The following is a 16,891-nucleotide window of genomic DNA, read 5'->3' on the forward strand; positions in this document are numbered from 1 at the left end:
ATCTGATCGAATCCCAAACTTACCCAGGTCGGATGTGGATGAAACCTTCCTCATCGCTTCCTCCCAACTTCTTCATCAAATCCAAGTGTCCTCCCAAGCCACTAGAGGGACCCTGTGAGCCCGACATCGCTTGTGACATGAGAGTGGGGTTCTGCAGCATCATATAAGTCCCAGTTGAGCGGGGTTCGGGGTTCAAAGTCGGGTAAACGAGCTTTTTTTCGGCCACCATCCGCGATATGTATTTGTACACTGGATGGTCGGCATAACTCGCCATGTTTACCGGGGGAGGGGCGCTCACATTCGGGTAATCCCCACCGCCGTTGTTGTTGCCGTTGTCGTGGTTACCCATGTCACGTGACTGGTCGAACTGCGCGCGACTGAGCACGATGTTTCGCTGGGTGTCGCCCTCGCCGCGCGGCAAATGACCGCTAGATGGAGTTGTAACGCGGCTGGGGGAGCGAGGTCGGGGGGGTTCGTCCTGGGCGGGAAATACCGGGGAGAATTGGCGCGCGATTGGTTGTTCGAAACCCGATTGTTCCAGTTTTTCGTGAAATCTGTGAAAAAAATTAAAAAAATGCAACTAATTTGTTTGAGAACAGTTTTTTGAAATGTTTGAACCGTTTTGTTAACGAAGTTGTTGAAAGTCGGCTTAAGCCTCATACTGTCGCTATGGTTACCACCAATAGTTGTTGAAAAATTCAGTTTAGGAACAGAAATCATTGCACAATAAAAACTTTTGACATAATAGTCGTCTGTTATCTACATTATATATAGATATTAGATAACCTACAAAAATGAATTCAATTTTTATACCGGTTGCGATTTCTTCCAGCTTATACCAAAATTCCTTTTATGTAAAAAGGCCAAGTTCCAAATTAGTGTTTTCAAGCCTCGATTGAAGCGTTACAAAACTGTTGCGTTTATCAATGAATTGTAACAAAGAGGTTTTGCTGGACAGCTTACGTGGTGTGAGTTAGCACGAGATGTTTTTCAGTGAACACAGCACAACAATCCTCTACAGCACAGTGAAAATGATGACACGAACCGAATACACAGTTGGCGACGTTGCATTCATCAGGACCGAGTCTGTGTGAAAATAAACATTTTATTTGCAAACTTCAAAACAAGTTGTGTGTCAACAAGTTGCATTTTCTGCGTTTTGTGCAAAATGAGGCAGAAATATTTCGTTAAAAGCGGCACTTTGTTGACCTAATTTATCTGTTATTTACATCTTTTTACATTATTACAGCCATTTTTATTTCAACATAATACAGGTATTGCCATTTAACTTGATTTTAAGTTTGGTTAAAATCGCAATATAGACAGTCATTGTGAAAACTTTGATTTTTAAAACATCAAAGGCCTCAGCTACAGATATTTTTCTATGCGCGCGTTTAACCAGAAAATCTTCGTCAAAATACAAGGAGACAAAATGAAATATGCAGATTAGGTGCTTACCCTCGGAAAAACTTGAGCACCGCTTTTGAGGGTTTGTCAGATTGGTGAATCTGAAACAAATGCAACACAGCGTTAATATTGTCTTAATGTCAGCTTAAGTTGCTGTTGTAATGTTAAGTTATTTTACCTCCATTGGTTTCTTTTCACTTGATGACGTCGAATTGCTCTTCGATGAAAGATTAAGAGCTTGGTCCTCCACTAAAAATGTTATTGCTATTAAACCGATGACTGGATAATATGACATAACAAAAAAATTGGAAAAAATTAGAACCACTATATGCGGACTTGAAAAGTAATTTAATTAAAAACTTCTGCATGCTGTATGTTGTTATGTTTTTGATTTCAGTTTTGAAACGATTTGAAAGATATCCATTTAATGATGAAAATAACGGCCAAATCAACGCTGCTGCGCACCTTTTTAGCAATCTTTTATATGGCTCAACTCTATATAAACGGGTGTAACTGATGTGACCCTTAATATCACTGATGATGGCATGAGCATTTACCGATGCATTTAAATAATAATGCATGTAATACATGTCGCTTTTTACGTCCATTTGGGCCATCATTCAATTTATGAACAGATCCGTATATAGTGTTACCAAGATACGCATATTTTGAAACATTGCAATTTTTCTGGGATATCCAATACCGTATTTTTTTTTTATTTACTCTGTTCAGCAAAACTCAAAACCTCACTTACTCTGGTTTTGATGACTTTCATCAATAAACGAACCATAGTTATCCCTATCTTGCTCCTGATTGGCTGGCAGGCGGTCAGGTGACCTAGCCGTTTCGCTCCAGTGCCCACAACGTTCTGCTTGACTGCTTTCTTGCTCGTATTGACTTTCACTCTTGTATGTTGAAGTCTAAAAATGAAAAAAAAATCTGTGATGGGTATTTTATGATTTTTGTGTTTATGCCGCTTTATAAGAAATTTGTATTTCTCGATATGCCGTTATCACATGAAGGCGTCTAATACAAAACGTCTAAACGTCGGTTATTTGTAAAAAAACTGCTGGAAATGCAATACTCGTTTATACATTCTGTGATGCATTTACAGTGGGGTTTTATGTGGGCAATTTCCAATATATGTTATAGCGAATGTTACCTCCATTTGATCGTTATATGCCGGTGGTAGAATGTACGGGTTCATATTTCCCCGAGATACAACTTCATCACTGGAAAACAAAATATTCATTAGTGGTTAGTAAAAGTTGTTAAAACGAGAAAAAATAGGTTTACTAACAATTGGGCAAAAAGGCTTTTCCAAATTCAGTAAAATACACAATTAAGTGTAGAAATCACAGTACGCCAGGCCCATTGAAGGCGCCATACCGAATCAGCCGGTCACCAAGCATTCACCACCATATGGCAAGGCGTAGGCTAGAAAAAACTAGCCTGCGGTGGGATTCGAACCCACGACAGGAGTTTTCCGGGACTCACACTCTACCAACTGAGCTGCACAGGTTCGGTGGTGAGCTCGTTAAAAGTCGAATCACAAGCACCGTTGCCTGCCTTTTATGCTGCACATTCGTTGTAAGTAGAAGTAATAGATGTGATAAAAAATACTTCAACCGAAAAAATCACTCAAAGAGATTTGAAGTTGACAATTTAAAAGGTGGAAGAGCGAAAGAAAACTCACCGTGGAGTTGATGACATGTCGGGTTTCATTTCACCGCTGGATGGCAGCAGAGGAGATGCAGATGTCGATGGGATAAAAGATGAAGAAACTGGAGGATTAGAAGATTCAACTTTTGGGGTGAAACCCGATAAAGTGTGGGGCAGGGCAGCTGAAAACGAGAACAAAAATAAAAAGTAAGATTTATATTTTAGGACATTTGACTCGATGACTTATGCTTTTTTAAACAATTATTTTACGAACTGTTATCACTGATGATGGCATGAGTATTTGCCGAAACGTTTGAACGTTTCAAATAAGGCTTGTCGCTTTTTACGTCTATTTGCGCCGTTGAATTTATCATTAAATTTATAAACAGATCCGGCAAATGTACATAAAAAGTGACATGCTTTATTATTCAAACGTTTCGGCAAATGCTCATGCCATCATGAGTGATACGAAGGGCTACATCTACTAGGCTGTTATATTCGTCAATAAACTTATGGACAGATCCGTGTATAGTGTTACACAGTTGTTAACATTTACCGAAAATTAACATTAAGAAGTAAAACGAAAACCCACCAGTTGCTACAGTTGTCGGAATTGAGGCTAAAACTTTTCTTGCCGCTTCCTGCAACATGGAAGAATCAAACTTTGCGCTTCCACCTGATCTGGATTCGAGAACCAGCGAAGGACCCGGACCTGAAACGTGAAACGTTGGGAATAATATATCCGGGTCGGTAAAGCTCGCGACAAAAAACTTTTTCCTAATGTTATCAAGTATGTAAAAGCATAGAGCCAATAAATGATAAGCTGCAGACAGTGCACGCTGTTTTGACCTATAAGGTCTCACAAACTGGAGTGCCGTTGGATGGCTAACAAGTCAATATGGCCGATCTCTCGTCACCAGCTGCACTGATAAGAACTTTAAGGTCGAAACAGTGTGAACTGTCAGCTTATCAAGTAGGCTTTTGAACAAAAAAGATGAAAAAGTAAATTTAACGAATATTACGTTTTTCAGGAAAAACTTTCTAAAAGTCCTCTTTTTAAATGTGAACAAGATTTCAGTGAAGAAAAAGTTTCATAGAAAGCAAGAAAAATAAATCTCACGGTTGAGTAATCGCGACGCGACGTAGGGGTAAATAAAAGATGGCATCAAAACCGGGGTTGGGGGGTTTCCCCTGACACCCAGATAGGACGGGGGTCGTCCAAAGGTCACGGGGGCTTGTTGATGTCTCACTAAGGACTGCTGCACCACCGCTGGAGGGAGGTGTGGAGCGCACGGAGCAGATGTAAGAGGACGGGAGGAGCAAGAGGAGGAAAGAGAAGTGAGAGTGGGAGGAGGAGGAACAAGCTCTGGAGAGGTTGCTATGGCGACAAGATAAACGGAAGAATAATAAATTAGAAAAGGTTTTTGGCACAAAAGTTTCGAAAATTAGTAAAGAAAAGAACCATCAGAAAAAAATGTACAAAGAGAGAAGAAAAGCTTTGCAATGAAAAAAAAATAACTAACTTATGTGCAAAGTACTTAGAAAAGAGTTTTGTGCACCAAGAAAAGGTTTTTGTCACAAACTGTTTTGATAGGAAAGATGAAAAACAAAGATTTGCGCGGAAAATATTTCTCATGTAAAACAAAACGTTCCGAAGTATTTTTTCTTACTTGAGCTTAGACTGTCAGATCCCATAAGATCTTGTCGGTCGTGTTTCCTCTTGTGAGACACCATCTGGCTGGTTGACGTGAATGAAAAGCCGCAATTATTCCGCAAACAGTGAAAGTGGTTTGCTGTGCGGTTCCAAGCACATGTCGGAAATCTGAAACAAAAGTTTGGACTAAAAATTTAGTGTTTTTCATATATGTTACTTGTTTTTGGTCAAGGGCTCTAAACAACATTTCTTAGGGAGGATAAACAAGTGAATTGAAATTTAAAACATCAATCTTTGAATATATAAGCTATTGCTGCCAGGCATAATATCAAGTTTATAGAGCTCTTCTGGCAAATGTATTTTTATTCCGACGTTTCGACGTCCTATACAGGTCGCCTTCATCAGGAAAAAAAGGCAACGATATATTTAGTTCAAACAACTTTTCAAACAATTCTCCTTGATTTAATCCTTACTATTTTACGACTTACTGGCAAGCTTCGTTCTTGTAAAACTTCTTGAATCCCTGTCTGGTGTACGCGTCATCTCTGGTGTGGTAAGCTTTATGTTTCTCGATGTCACATTTGTTCTTGAAAGTGAAATTGCAACCGGGACGACTGGGGGATAAAACGATCGTTCAACAAGTTGTCCAAATCAATCAGTTTAAACATATAGGCTTTTATGGTGACAATAATACATTAATTTGCAACATGCTGACTCAGCAATTATTGTCACCGTAAACGGCCTCTGTTCTCTGTTGCGCCACCTAGCGGAAATTCTCAAACCTGGTAACTGTGAGTTCTTACGTAAGTAGCTCTACCCCAGAAAACTTGACCAGTAACATAGAAACTCTACTTTTATGTCCACAAAAACGCACTTTTAATGAGTTTCAGAAAACTAATATCTTGCACAGGACTTTCAATGCAAGTCCGCCACTACTTATATTTTGCAAGTGGAAGCGCGCGAGTGTATTTTAAGGTACAAGTAAATAAGTGCACACGGCCGTGGGATGTCGGCCTTTTTAAAATAATAACCTAAAACACCAGCTTGAAACTCACGTGCAATGGAAGTGGGTTGTTCGTTGGTTGACAAACGGACAATCTGACATTCCACATGATTCCGTGGCTCGATATCTCTCAAATCCATTGCTCACAAACTGTTGGTTCTTCTTGTGGAAATTTTCGTGCGTCATCACATCAGAAGTGCTAGTGTAGACTTTCGTGCAGCTTGTCTGTTCACAAATTCATTTATTGTTTGTTTATTTCTATGATGGAATAAATTCACGCACTCTAGCACCATCTGGTGACACGCCGTGTTTGAAAACATTGAAAAAGTTGATTATAGACGTTATCACAAAATGGAACAAAAATGCTAACTTTAGTAAAACTAGAAGGGTGGCTTAGCACATATTGCCCTTGCATATACACTATAACCTATTTTAAAACATAAATATATTTCCTATGCTTATTTTGTATTGGGTCCCATATTAGCCATTGTCTTTTATAACTTTAGTCGTTTCTGCAGGCAAAAACTCATGGGTCCCCACACATGTAAAGTTGAAAATAATGCAATTCGAAAATAATGCAAAACCATGAAAAAGTCGGGTGATGTAAGGTAAAACACAGTGATCGGCACTGGGCTTAAATAATAATACTATGTAGAATACAAGCTATAAAATTAGATTCACCCCAGATATTGTTTGAAGTATGTCCTATTTAACGTTTTAAAAAACTGACCCATTTTAGGGGGCTAGTAGAGCAACTAATTGGGTTCGACACACAAACTAAAAAATATGTAAAAACCACAATGACTCAATCAATAGTACTGCAAAATTTCAGCCCAATCCGCCAATGTTTAAAATTTCGACCACTAGAGGTGTTTTGAGCAACAACTGTTGATGTTTCTGACGTCATAGGGCTGTTAACAAGCCCCTAACTGCCATGGCGCAAAAACGACCACCAAGCAACCCACCAATGAGCAACATACAACTGGTTGCCCTTGTAACACTATTGCTCAAAAGAAATCTTTCATTTGTGGTGACCAGTAACATACAAATACGTTTTACACTTTAGGGGCTTGTGGGGTAAATGTTAGGACTACAGGGTTGAACGCAACAATCGACACATATAAATGGCATACTATACAAGAAATCCAAATTTCAGCCAATTCTGACACTGTTTAAAAACTCACCCATTTTAGGGGGCTAACGGGGTAAATAACGGGGTTATCAACAAAACAAAGTGGGATGCACATCTACATAACTATATCTACCATCTGTGTAAATTTCAGCCAAATCCATCAAACATTTGATGGTAAAACGAGTCGGACAAACTTCGGGGGAAAAATACCCATGTTAGGGGGCTAGCGGGGTAAATACTGGGGTTATCAACAAAAACAAAGTGGGATGCACATCTACATAACTACATCTACCATCTGTGTAAATTTCATCCAAATCCATCAAGGATTTGATGGAAAAACGAGTCGGACAAACTTTGGGTAGAAGAAAAAATAAGAAAAAAAAACAAAAAAAAATTCAACATTTTGAGTAAAATCAATATGTGGGGACCCATAATTATCATAGTACACAAGGCCCATTGACGGCGTTATACCAAATCAAACCGGTCTCCCAAGCATTCCCATGTGGCAAGAGGGTAGACTAGAAAAAGCTAGCCTGCGGTGGGATTCGAACCCACGATAGGAGTCTTTCCAAGGCTCGCGGTAGAAGATCTACCCACTGAGCTACACAGGCTCAGTGACGAACCCGTCGAAAGTTGAACCACAAGCACCGTTGCCTGCCTTGTATGCTGCACATGTCAGCTTCGTAATAGGGCATCGCCAGATTGACCAATAACCACAGCAACAAAAGCGCAAAATTATTGTTGATTTTCGTTTAACAGAAATAGTTTCTGCTTAAAATTGGTAAAATTGACACTTTTTAGATTTTTGAAGGTTCTCGCAATGCCTTGGACAGTTTTAGGTACCTGACGCAATAAACTTGAATCGCAAATTCGTTACAAAATGCGAGTAATGAGTTACACTTACATGCAAGCAATGGTAGTGGGTGCTTTTCCCGTTCAAATGGCAGTTACCAAATTGTCTCGAGCAATCGTCTGTTGGTGCGAATCTCATGAAGCCATGAGCTAATGAGTTATCTCTCTTCTTATGCATGTTGTAATGACGAATCACATCTGACTTGTTGGTGAAGCGCTGGATAGATATGTTTGAAAAAGATCAGCAATTTTGAATTTTTAGGGTCACAAACGTTAAGAATAGGTAAATAAGACGCTATACATTTACGGAAAACGGTTCTATAAGAACTTAGCAAGTCGTATGAACAATGCCCACTTGCAGGGGATTAACCTGTTTTTTATGTTATTGTAATGTTAAGTGTATTACCTGAAAGTTACAATCACTATCAGTGCAGTGGTAATGATCTCTGTTGATATGAGGACAAGATGCTTGCATGCAAGGATGCTTTGATGTGTACCTGGAAATATATAAGACTGTTTTAATGCTCTGCTGGGGTGAAAAATATTACAAAGATCATAGTAGAATCGTAGAACGACCGACACAGGAAAATATTATTTTACGTTTAAAAATACAAAAAAATATTCGCTTCACTTATTATCCGCGTAAAACTGAGAGAAAACAAGTCTTTTCAACAGATGCAAAAAAGCATCTTACTTTGAAATATATTTGTCAAATACATCCTCGTCAAAGTTGGTTGGATCCAGAGTACCTTTTTTGATTGAACTAAAAAAATGTAAAAAAACAAAATTAAATATATAAGTTATTGTTGCCAGGCATAATATCAAGTTTATAGAGCTCTTCTGGCAAATTGTATTTTTATTCCGAAGTTTCGACGTCCTATACAGGTCGTCTTCATCAGGGTAAATAACACTGAATGCGCGTTGCACTGTACTACGGCATGTATAGGACGTCGAAACGTCGAACTAAAAATACATTTGCCAGAATAGCTCTATAAACAAATTTAAATGTTGATGAAGAAATAGAAACAAACAAGTTACACACCCGACTCCACTTGATACAGTTCCAGCTGTTATTGTGTCGATCGAGTCGGCATTCTCACTATACTTCACACTAGGTGGCACACAAGAGCTGGACGAGACCTGAAATAATAATAAGTGTTACAGTGATATAGATCAGGTCCTGTAAAGATTATGACGGGCCGCTATGTGTAATTTTGTCAGCATTAGATGATAAACTAAGACTGTGAAATTTACTGGACAAGTTATTGAGTAGTTTTAACAGTTCTGTTTGTATTTACACATTTTTTTAATTTAAACGTATGTTAATGAAAGATTTAACTGTTCACCAAAATGAGTTAAACTGTTTTTGTATAGCTGGCATTTATGTTTTTAGTAAAACCACTCTTAAAATATGTGTCTTGCGTTCCTAAGTTACATAATATCATACATTTACTTCAGTACACATATATATATATTGCTAAAAAAACATGTATTAAAACACATGTTCAGTAACAGTAACATATATGCTTACCTGAGAAATAGCTGATGATCTTTTGAACATTTTCTGCAGAAGTTCCGCTTTAGAGTTAGCTGAAGCATGTTCTAAAATGTTTTAACATAAATCAGTGTTAAAAAGAGTTTTGTCGTTAGTTGAAGTTGAATTACAACTTCCGCAAGTTAAGTACCGAACCACTTCCTTTAAACACAAGGCCTGTTTTTTTAGTAAACTAACATAATAAAAAATTATCATTCTTCCTCCACTTCTGTCATGTAATGCGCTTATGGTAGCTCGTAAGCCAAAGCAAATGGGTTATTTCATTCAATTTTTAGTCTAATACAAGTCAATTGTTGTCAACAAGTAACATTTTTTTTTAGATATTCATGAAGTACTAGTGTTGATAAATCAGTAATGTTTCGATGCCAGAATTAGTCTACACCACTTTTCCAACTGCACACCCTCAGACAACATAGGTTATTCAAACAGATTTTCTAAAACAGCTTCGGTAGCGATGGTCAAAATAACATACATGATGTTAGAAGGCAAAATATTGTGTGAAGTACTGTATTCTTTATTGAGTAACTTTTTTACAAGTAAACATCATAAATTTGCCCGGTATCTTTGAATTTCTCTTATTTAGAAGTTACACACCTGCATTGCTTGAAACGATTGAAGCCATGAAGGCTGCAGCAACTGCTGGAGGTAGACTGGCTGAAGAAAATGGTTTGAGGGGAGGGATTTGATTTGAAGATGTTGGTGGTGTGACAGCCTGTAACATACAAACTTTATCAACAAACAAAATATCAAGCACCAATTTCAGGTTTGCAATGGCACACAAATGAAGATTTACACCATTAAAATACTTTACAGTTTACAGAAACAACAACAGGATTATACAAAGCTTTAAATTAAATCTGATCAGCAAAATGCAGGCGTCAAACATTTCGATGTTTCACATTTAATGTACTGAAGTCTATATTTCATCTAACAATACCTAAACAGTGTAACTAAACTTTTAGTTATACTGAGTAAAATCAAACAGTAAAATGTGTGCAATTTCAATGCGTATACATCCACTCTAGCTACTAAGGTAAGTTTTCAACACTTACATTTGACAAACAGTTAACAATAAAAACATACCTGGTATGCTGCAGAATCAACATTTGTATTATTCCATGATGTGGGCGGGTTCCAAGTTGCATTGCTACTAAAAAAATGTAAAAAGATAGACTAAAAATTTTTTTGTTAGCTTACAAAGCTTTGCTAAATTGCTAAGCAGCTCATATTAATCTGGTGACAAAATGCAAAGTATGCAACCTGTTTTTGAAATCTATAATTGCTGTTTCAAATGTTTTTGTTGGATTAGGTATAATTTTAATGTTAGCAATAACATTGTCTATATTAGAATCAAGGGAAATGACATCTGCTTCACAAAACATATTTATTGCCAAAAAAGTTTAAAACTTAAGAATTTTACTTGAAAATCAATGAAATTGGATTAATATTTATTTTCTACCTTGTGTTGTGAGTGTCTTGAGAAGTTTCATGTTCAGAAGAAGATTGATTCTGAAATTAACAATATATTGAACAAAGCCGTTACAAAGCACACTGGATCTCAAAATAACTGTGGTTTGGCAAAAGTTGGTACTTACAGTTGATTCTGGTTTGTTGCTGGTCATAGTTTTCATTTGTCTAATAGCGATCAAGTCTTGATGAGTTAATCCTGCTTCAGTCATTGCTTCAATCAGAGGAGTTTGCTGACCAAGAAGTTCCATGAATCTTCTGTATCTAAATATGACATATTGGGTTTAGTTAAGATGCAATTTGAGTTGATACTTGATTTCACAAGAAGTGTTGTGTTTTAAAATGACACAAAAGTTTGAAAATGGTTTTGATACAGTCATTTCTTGTCTCATATTCATTATTCTTGTCATCTATTTTAAATAGTTGGCTTTTTGGTTCTAGCTAAGCAATAATCGTTATGTGTTCCGCTGATAAGTGAAGCATAATGTTTTTAATAAACAATTTTATGTTTTAACAAAAGTAAACTAATTACTCCATCAAATATTGTTTTCAGGCGCAAATAAAATTGGACTTACAGAATTGCAAAAACTACATAAATTCATGGCACATAATTTGTATTACTATCAGACTGTAAGCAGTGACCCCATTTCTATAAACTGCCAATAAGATTAAATGGCAATTCTGTAATTCTTTTGTGAATTTATTCCCACAGGCAAATTCCAATGCATTATGCGAGCAATAATTTTAATGAAAAGAATTATGTTAGAATATCGCATATACAAGTAATTCTAGTGTGCTGTACGAGTAAACTTGGTATAAGCGTTCACTTATTCACAGAATTCAGTTTAAAATTAGGCAAGAAATGTGTAAACACCATTTTGTCTTCACCAGCCAATAGCTTTTTTCATATTTTAACTATTTTTTACCCCACGTTTTTGTGAAACTTACTTTTCCATTCTGATATGAATGCTGTCATCAACGTCCATCTCATTTCCATCACTCATGTGTCCTGCTGCTCCTTGTGATGCTTGTGCTTCATGGTCAACTTCACTGTCATGCTCAATACCTTGTGTTGATCTCTCCTCTATAAAAACAATACAAAAAAGATTAACTTTAACATAAAAAACTGCTGTTAATTGAAAAAATGAAATACAAAGTGGAAAATTTTTTAGACTTAAATGGTTTGAGGGTATAGTGATATTGATAGCAGAGAAACAGAACTAAATGGACGTTAATATACAGCTTTGCCAGTTATACATAATGCTTACGGCAGCAATGAATATTTTCTATAAGGTTAAGGTGCAAATGCCATATTTAAAATGTATACTGTTAAAGTGTAAACAACAATTTGTGTAATTTGCCACCTTGTATAGTTTGTGTTTAATTCAAATAAACATGTACATGAGCTATTTGCTTCTGGACAGCAATTTCCTCAAATTTGTTTTCTGCACAATGTCAATAATGTTCTATATTTTGCTTGTTTTATCCCAAGGTTGTCGTTTTACAGTTTAGTACATGATTGCTTTTATAAAACATTAAATTTAAATAAAACATAGCTGTTATAGTGTCAAGGTTATTGCATGGTTTAATAATAGGGCAACAAAAATTAAACAAGAATTAAACCTTTATATTATGTCAAGGAGCATCTTGTGGCTTATTCACTTGCCAGCAGACAGCCGCTCCTTAGAACAGGGAAACAAACTTTTAGAGTTTTATAGAAATGTTTGACGACTACTTCCTAACTTCAAGCTTCCAAAACATGAGTTCGTTTATCGCTTGTGTGTTGAAACCCACACACCCCACAAAGGAAGCCAAAGTATTTGGTGGAAGATTAGAACAACACAAAATCACACGGGGCTGATTAACAAAATAAATGATTCATTTCCAGGGCAAAAGATTAATGATGGTCTGTTCTCAACTTTGTGTGATTTCATGTTGCCGGTTGGACAACACACAAATAACAAATGTTTTTTTTCAGGTTTCCCTTTATTAACAACAATATTAACTAGGGATGTGATTAAATGTTTTTAAAAACTCATATTAATTATGACATAATTATATTTCTAATTATATTCTAATGTAATGATTATTATTTTTTATTTTTTGTGCCAATAAAACTTTTATAAACTCCAATAAAACAAACAATGTGTTTGTGAATCTAAAAAGCAGAACAAAAATGTTACCTTCATCAGTTTTTTGTCGCTTCACAGACAAATCAAGGCAGGGCTTCACTTTCGGGTTAGGGATTTCACCGTCAGATGTGTTGTTTTCAAAATCTCGCATTCGTTTTCGCTCGGAGCGATCGTCATCTGTAAAACAGTGTTAGAGATGAAACAACTTATATTGATGCATTTTTTTCTTGTACATGATGCAGCATGGAACTTGGTTCAGCTTAAAAAACAGCATTTTAAACAATGATTTTGTCACAAACAAATTACTGTATATAATATTTGCTAATTATTATCAAAAAAATCGTGTACAGTTTTGTTTGTGCTTTAATATTCGGTAAAGAGTGATTTGTATCCAGTCTAAAAGGTCAAATATAATGCTACAGCCATAACTATTTAACAGTGGATTGTTAAAGACAGAAGTAAAGTCAGTATTTGGTTCACAACTTTATCAAAACCAATATGTATTGGATCTAGTATGACATCACAATGCCCTCTTAGTTGACTTCCTACTTTTTGCACTCAAAATATTTTCTTTGCTATCTTGAGCAAATTTAAATGAGGCAAACTGAAATACATTGAAGCTGTGTTTGTTTTCACAACAAAGAATGAAGATTGAAATAAATGAGGAACAAAAGATGCACTAAGTACAATGGGGTCTTTAACCAAATATCAGTTTCAGATTTTAATTAAGTTTTGAAAATTAATTTGCGTGGTTTGGCAGCAAACGAAAATTCGTTCATTGTTGTCAATATATCCCTAAAAAATATCACCACAGTAGCTGAAATACTAAGTATAATATCAACCAACAGATTGAAATGAAGTTAAAATATTTCTAAGACTGGTTTGATTTCATAGAAAACTAGATGAAGTTGTATTGAAAAATATTTCAGCGCTAAATTGACTCATTGAGATGATTTCTGTTGCACAATCGGAGGATTTTGACGTAGGGTTTATTTTGACATATAATTTCCTCATATTTTAACACAACTGTAAAGCAAACGCTTTTCTCAGCATTTTACCCAGCTTGAATCATTTCATTGTTAAAAAACAAGCTACAGCCGAGATAAAGTTACAAAAATGGAGCTTATGTAACACAATGGTACATACAACTGTAAATGTTGAAACATTTTAGTTTATTTATTTAATTTGTTAACAGTGTTTAAAATTGATTGTATCTTTAGATGGGAAATCTTACACATAAATTGTTCATTGAGTTGTACATCAAGCATTTCAAGCATTACCTTGTTTACTTGCTGAACTTTCGATCCCTTCATCATCACTAAAACCCTGTGGTTGCAGAATGTAGACCCCTGGGAAAAGAACACAAGTTCAAAGTGGGTTGAAATGCATTGCTATACATTAGAGCATGGACTAAAATGGGGCGGAAATCTTTATAGACATGTTTTTAAAGAAGCTCAAGCATTATATTTTACCGTCAGCTCAAATACAAACCACAAATAAATTTTTTAGGCCCTAATCCAATTTGAGCAAAATCTGCACAGAGTGACATACCAAAGACCACAAAGCATTATCAGAATGTTAAAGCTTTAATAATTTCCAACCAGCCCACATTGTAATTTGAAGCAACTTATCTTGTTTGTCCTAATTTATGTTAATGATTTGTGCTTGCAACAAAAGTAACAGACACCTAAGCTTTCAATTAAAATATAAATTCAGTGTTTGCTTGCAACTTTGGATATTATGTATACATATATGCAGTGGTGGGATTCAGCCGTTCTATAAAACAGTCTCACAAAATTTTATGAGATCAGCAAATCGGTTAGCATTACTGGTTACAGTCAATGGAAATATGACTTTTTGTAACAGACTTGGTTGGAAAAAAAATGACGTTTGTGAAAGAACCGGCTGACAAACAAATTTAAATCCGACCACTGCAAATACATATAATACTTTCGTATACAGTTTTATTTACCTTCCGGAGGGTGGTTGTCAAAACTGTGGTTCTTTCTTCTCACAAAATCTCCAGGCTCGGAAGTTTGTTGGTTGTGTTCTGATACTAGAAACAAAGTTAAAAAAAATTGTGAAAATTTCCAGCACAAAACAACAACAAAATTTTTATGTCACACAAAGAAACATACTTCACCACTTAACAAAGGTATATCTGCTATAACCACAATATAACCACTTATTTTATGTTTTACATACCATTGTAATATTGATGCATATTACAAACATTATAATGTGTTTTTTGTTTATGTCTGAGGTAAAGGGGGGCACAGTTAATTTTTATTCATAACAATGATTCATACAAGAAGCTGTGGCTTTTGTTTATTAAAATCCCAATGCTTGTGAAAATTATTGTAAACAATTTGGATGAATTCAATTATTGTTGACAACCAAATAATTATTTACCAGGAACGAACTGATGTCTTGGATCCAATCGGTCGCCGTCTTGTAACTCAGGATTTTCATCTAAATAGTATTTAGGTAAAATGGCTGAAAGGATTGTTGTTTTGGATGCACAAGCATCTGTGACTTAAATTACCTTTTCTACAGATAATGAACAGGCATTGTTTTCCAAAAAAATACAAGTATATACAAATGAGGATTTCATATTATTCAGTTTTACAATGCTAGCAGAAAATCTGTAACATGACTGAAAACACATAACAAATTTTATGCATTCAACAAATAAATCAAAATGAAAGAAAGAGTTTAAAATACTGACCACAAGGTGGAGTAGAAGATTCCCCTTCACTTTGCTGATACTTTTCGTAAGCTTCGAACGGAATTTCTTGATTTTCGATGTTTTGGTTTTGTTGCAAATTTGAACAGATCAGATCGAGCCTTCTAACAGGTCGACTTTTTCTTCGCGATGACATGTTTTATTTAATTTTTCACCAGCATGTCACCCTGAAGTGTTTTTCTACCAAGTTATGGGACCTGTGTAAAAAAATAACATTGTAAGGTTTTAAAGATATAAAAAAACAGAATGCTAATACAGGCTAAAAACTATTAAAACACAGTAAAAGCATTTGCTTGACACTTCAGTTCTATGTAAAAAACAAAAAATCGAAAACAATTCTTTGAGTTTGACACAAGCGGGACAAAACAAAAACATACTAATGATCTAACATCCTTAATCTTATAAATACAAAAACATGGCAATTAAAAACAAAACGACTAGCTCCTTAAAAAACTGGAATATAGGAGTATAACACCAGTCTGCCACTCAACTGCATCAAAATCATTAGCAACTGCCCTTATTGTAGCGACGTTTGCGTTCATCACCTACTACCGCAACTTCTTAAAATGTTACAGACTGGTAAAACTTCGTTGCTTCAGAGAAAATGCAAATCTCCGTTTCCTTGCTAAAGACGAGGCAAATTTTCATGCAAAATACTTCGCCTAATATCACCACAGTCCAAAGGTAACTAGCGCCTTTAAGAAATACAACCTACTCAAAATGTTTGCGCAAGTAACCAACAACGTTTAGCACCTATTAAGAATCTAAAAAACGTATTTGAGCGTAATCAGCGAATCGATTAACGTCTAAAAACAACTGGTATTACTTTCATTTTAAAACATATTGAACTTTAACGTAAATTTACAAAGTCGTAAGTTGGACATTTCGTATTTCCTAAGTTTATTTCAAAGACTTGAAAACATGTCAAGTTCAAAACTAAAAACTGTCTTGTTTTAATCAACTTTTGATGCATCGTGTATTTCCAAAACCGTCTCCCTTGGTAGCTACAAAACTTTCCTATGCATTACATTTTGTAAAACTTACAAAGCAGTTAAGTGAAAAATTTGCGCCCGATTTTTGTCGAAAGATTTGACCAGCAAACTGCGATATGGCACTAAGTTGCGAAATTTAGCACTGCAAGGCAAATTGGGACACACCACTTTTTACAACATTCGCAAAAATGTTGGCTTAAAAAATTTGGAACGCCGTATATAAACAGAAAACTTCACTTTTGATCATTTGTTAGTTTTTATTGGGCAATTCCTAAAGTGAAGATGTTTA

At 35.7% G+C, this 16,891-nt stretch overlaps 1 protein-coding gene across 4 annotated transcripts in view; it reads right to left on the reverse strand.

Moving 5' to 3' along the window:
* Positions 1–16,891, reverse strand: part of LOC145229502 (zinc finger protein castor homolog 1-like) — a 55,698-nt gene that overhangs the window by 8,680 nt on the left and 30,127 nt on the right. The window contains exons 3-29 of one of the 4 annotated variants that reach the window (XM_080094853.1): positions 15,593–15,807; positions 15,277–15,336; positions 14,837–14,920; positions 14,145–14,213; positions 12,916–13,041; positions 11,681–11,816; positions 10,861–10,996; positions 10,725–10,774; positions 10,349–10,412; positions 9,860–9,977; positions 9,242–9,312; positions 8,753–8,850; positions 8,405–8,473; positions 8,117–8,207; positions 7,763–7,927; positions 5,779–5,951; positions 5,212–5,337; positions 4,740–4,891; positions 4,190–4,447; positions 3,662–3,781; positions 3,104–3,251; positions 2,570–2,639; positions 2,162–2,327; positions 1,586–1,656; positions 1,459–1,508; positions 964–1,086; positions 24–554 (exon numbers count right to left, since the gene is read on the reverse strand). In XM_080094853.1, coding sequence (XP_079950979.1) covers positions 24–554; positions 964–1,086; positions 1,459–1,508; positions 1,586–1,656; positions 2,162–2,327; positions 2,570–2,639; positions 3,104–3,251; positions 3,662–3,781; positions 4,190–4,447; positions 4,740–4,891; positions 5,212–5,337; positions 5,779–5,951; positions 7,763–7,927; positions 8,117–8,207; positions 8,405–8,473; positions 8,753–8,850; positions 9,242–9,312; positions 9,860–9,977; positions 10,349–10,412; positions 10,725–10,774; positions 10,861–10,996; positions 11,681–11,816; positions 12,916–13,041; positions 14,145–14,213; positions 14,837–14,920; positions 15,277–15,336; positions 15,593–15,746 — 3,479 coding nt within the window. In that variant the 5' untranslated portion in view covers positions 15,747–15,807. Of the gene's footprint in view, positions 1–23; positions 555–963; positions 1,087–1,458; positions 1,509–1,585; positions 1,657–2,161; positions 2,328–2,569; positions 2,640–3,103; positions 3,252–3,661; positions 3,782–4,189; positions 4,448–4,739; positions 4,892–5,211; positions 5,338–5,778; positions 5,952–7,762; positions 7,928–8,116; positions 8,208–8,404; positions 8,474–8,752; positions 8,851–9,241; positions 9,313–9,859; positions 9,978–10,348; positions 10,416–10,724; positions 10,775–10,860; positions 10,997–11,680; positions 11,817–12,915; positions 13,042–14,144; positions 14,214–14,836; positions 14,921–15,276; positions 15,337–15,592; positions 15,808–16,891 lie in introns of those variants that run through there. The other 3 variants (XM_080094852.1, XM_080094854.1, XM_080094855.1) reach the window with 3 other exon arrangements.

The sequence above is a fragment of the Phallusia mammillata genome, chromosome 5, assembly GCF_965637545.1.
Source record: "Phallusia mammillata chromosome 5, kaPhaMamm4.hap1.1, whole genome shotgun sequence".
Classification (NCBI taxonomy): Eukaryota; Metazoa; Chordata; class Ascidiacea; order Phlebobranchia; family Ascidiidae; genus Phallusia; species Phallusia mammillata.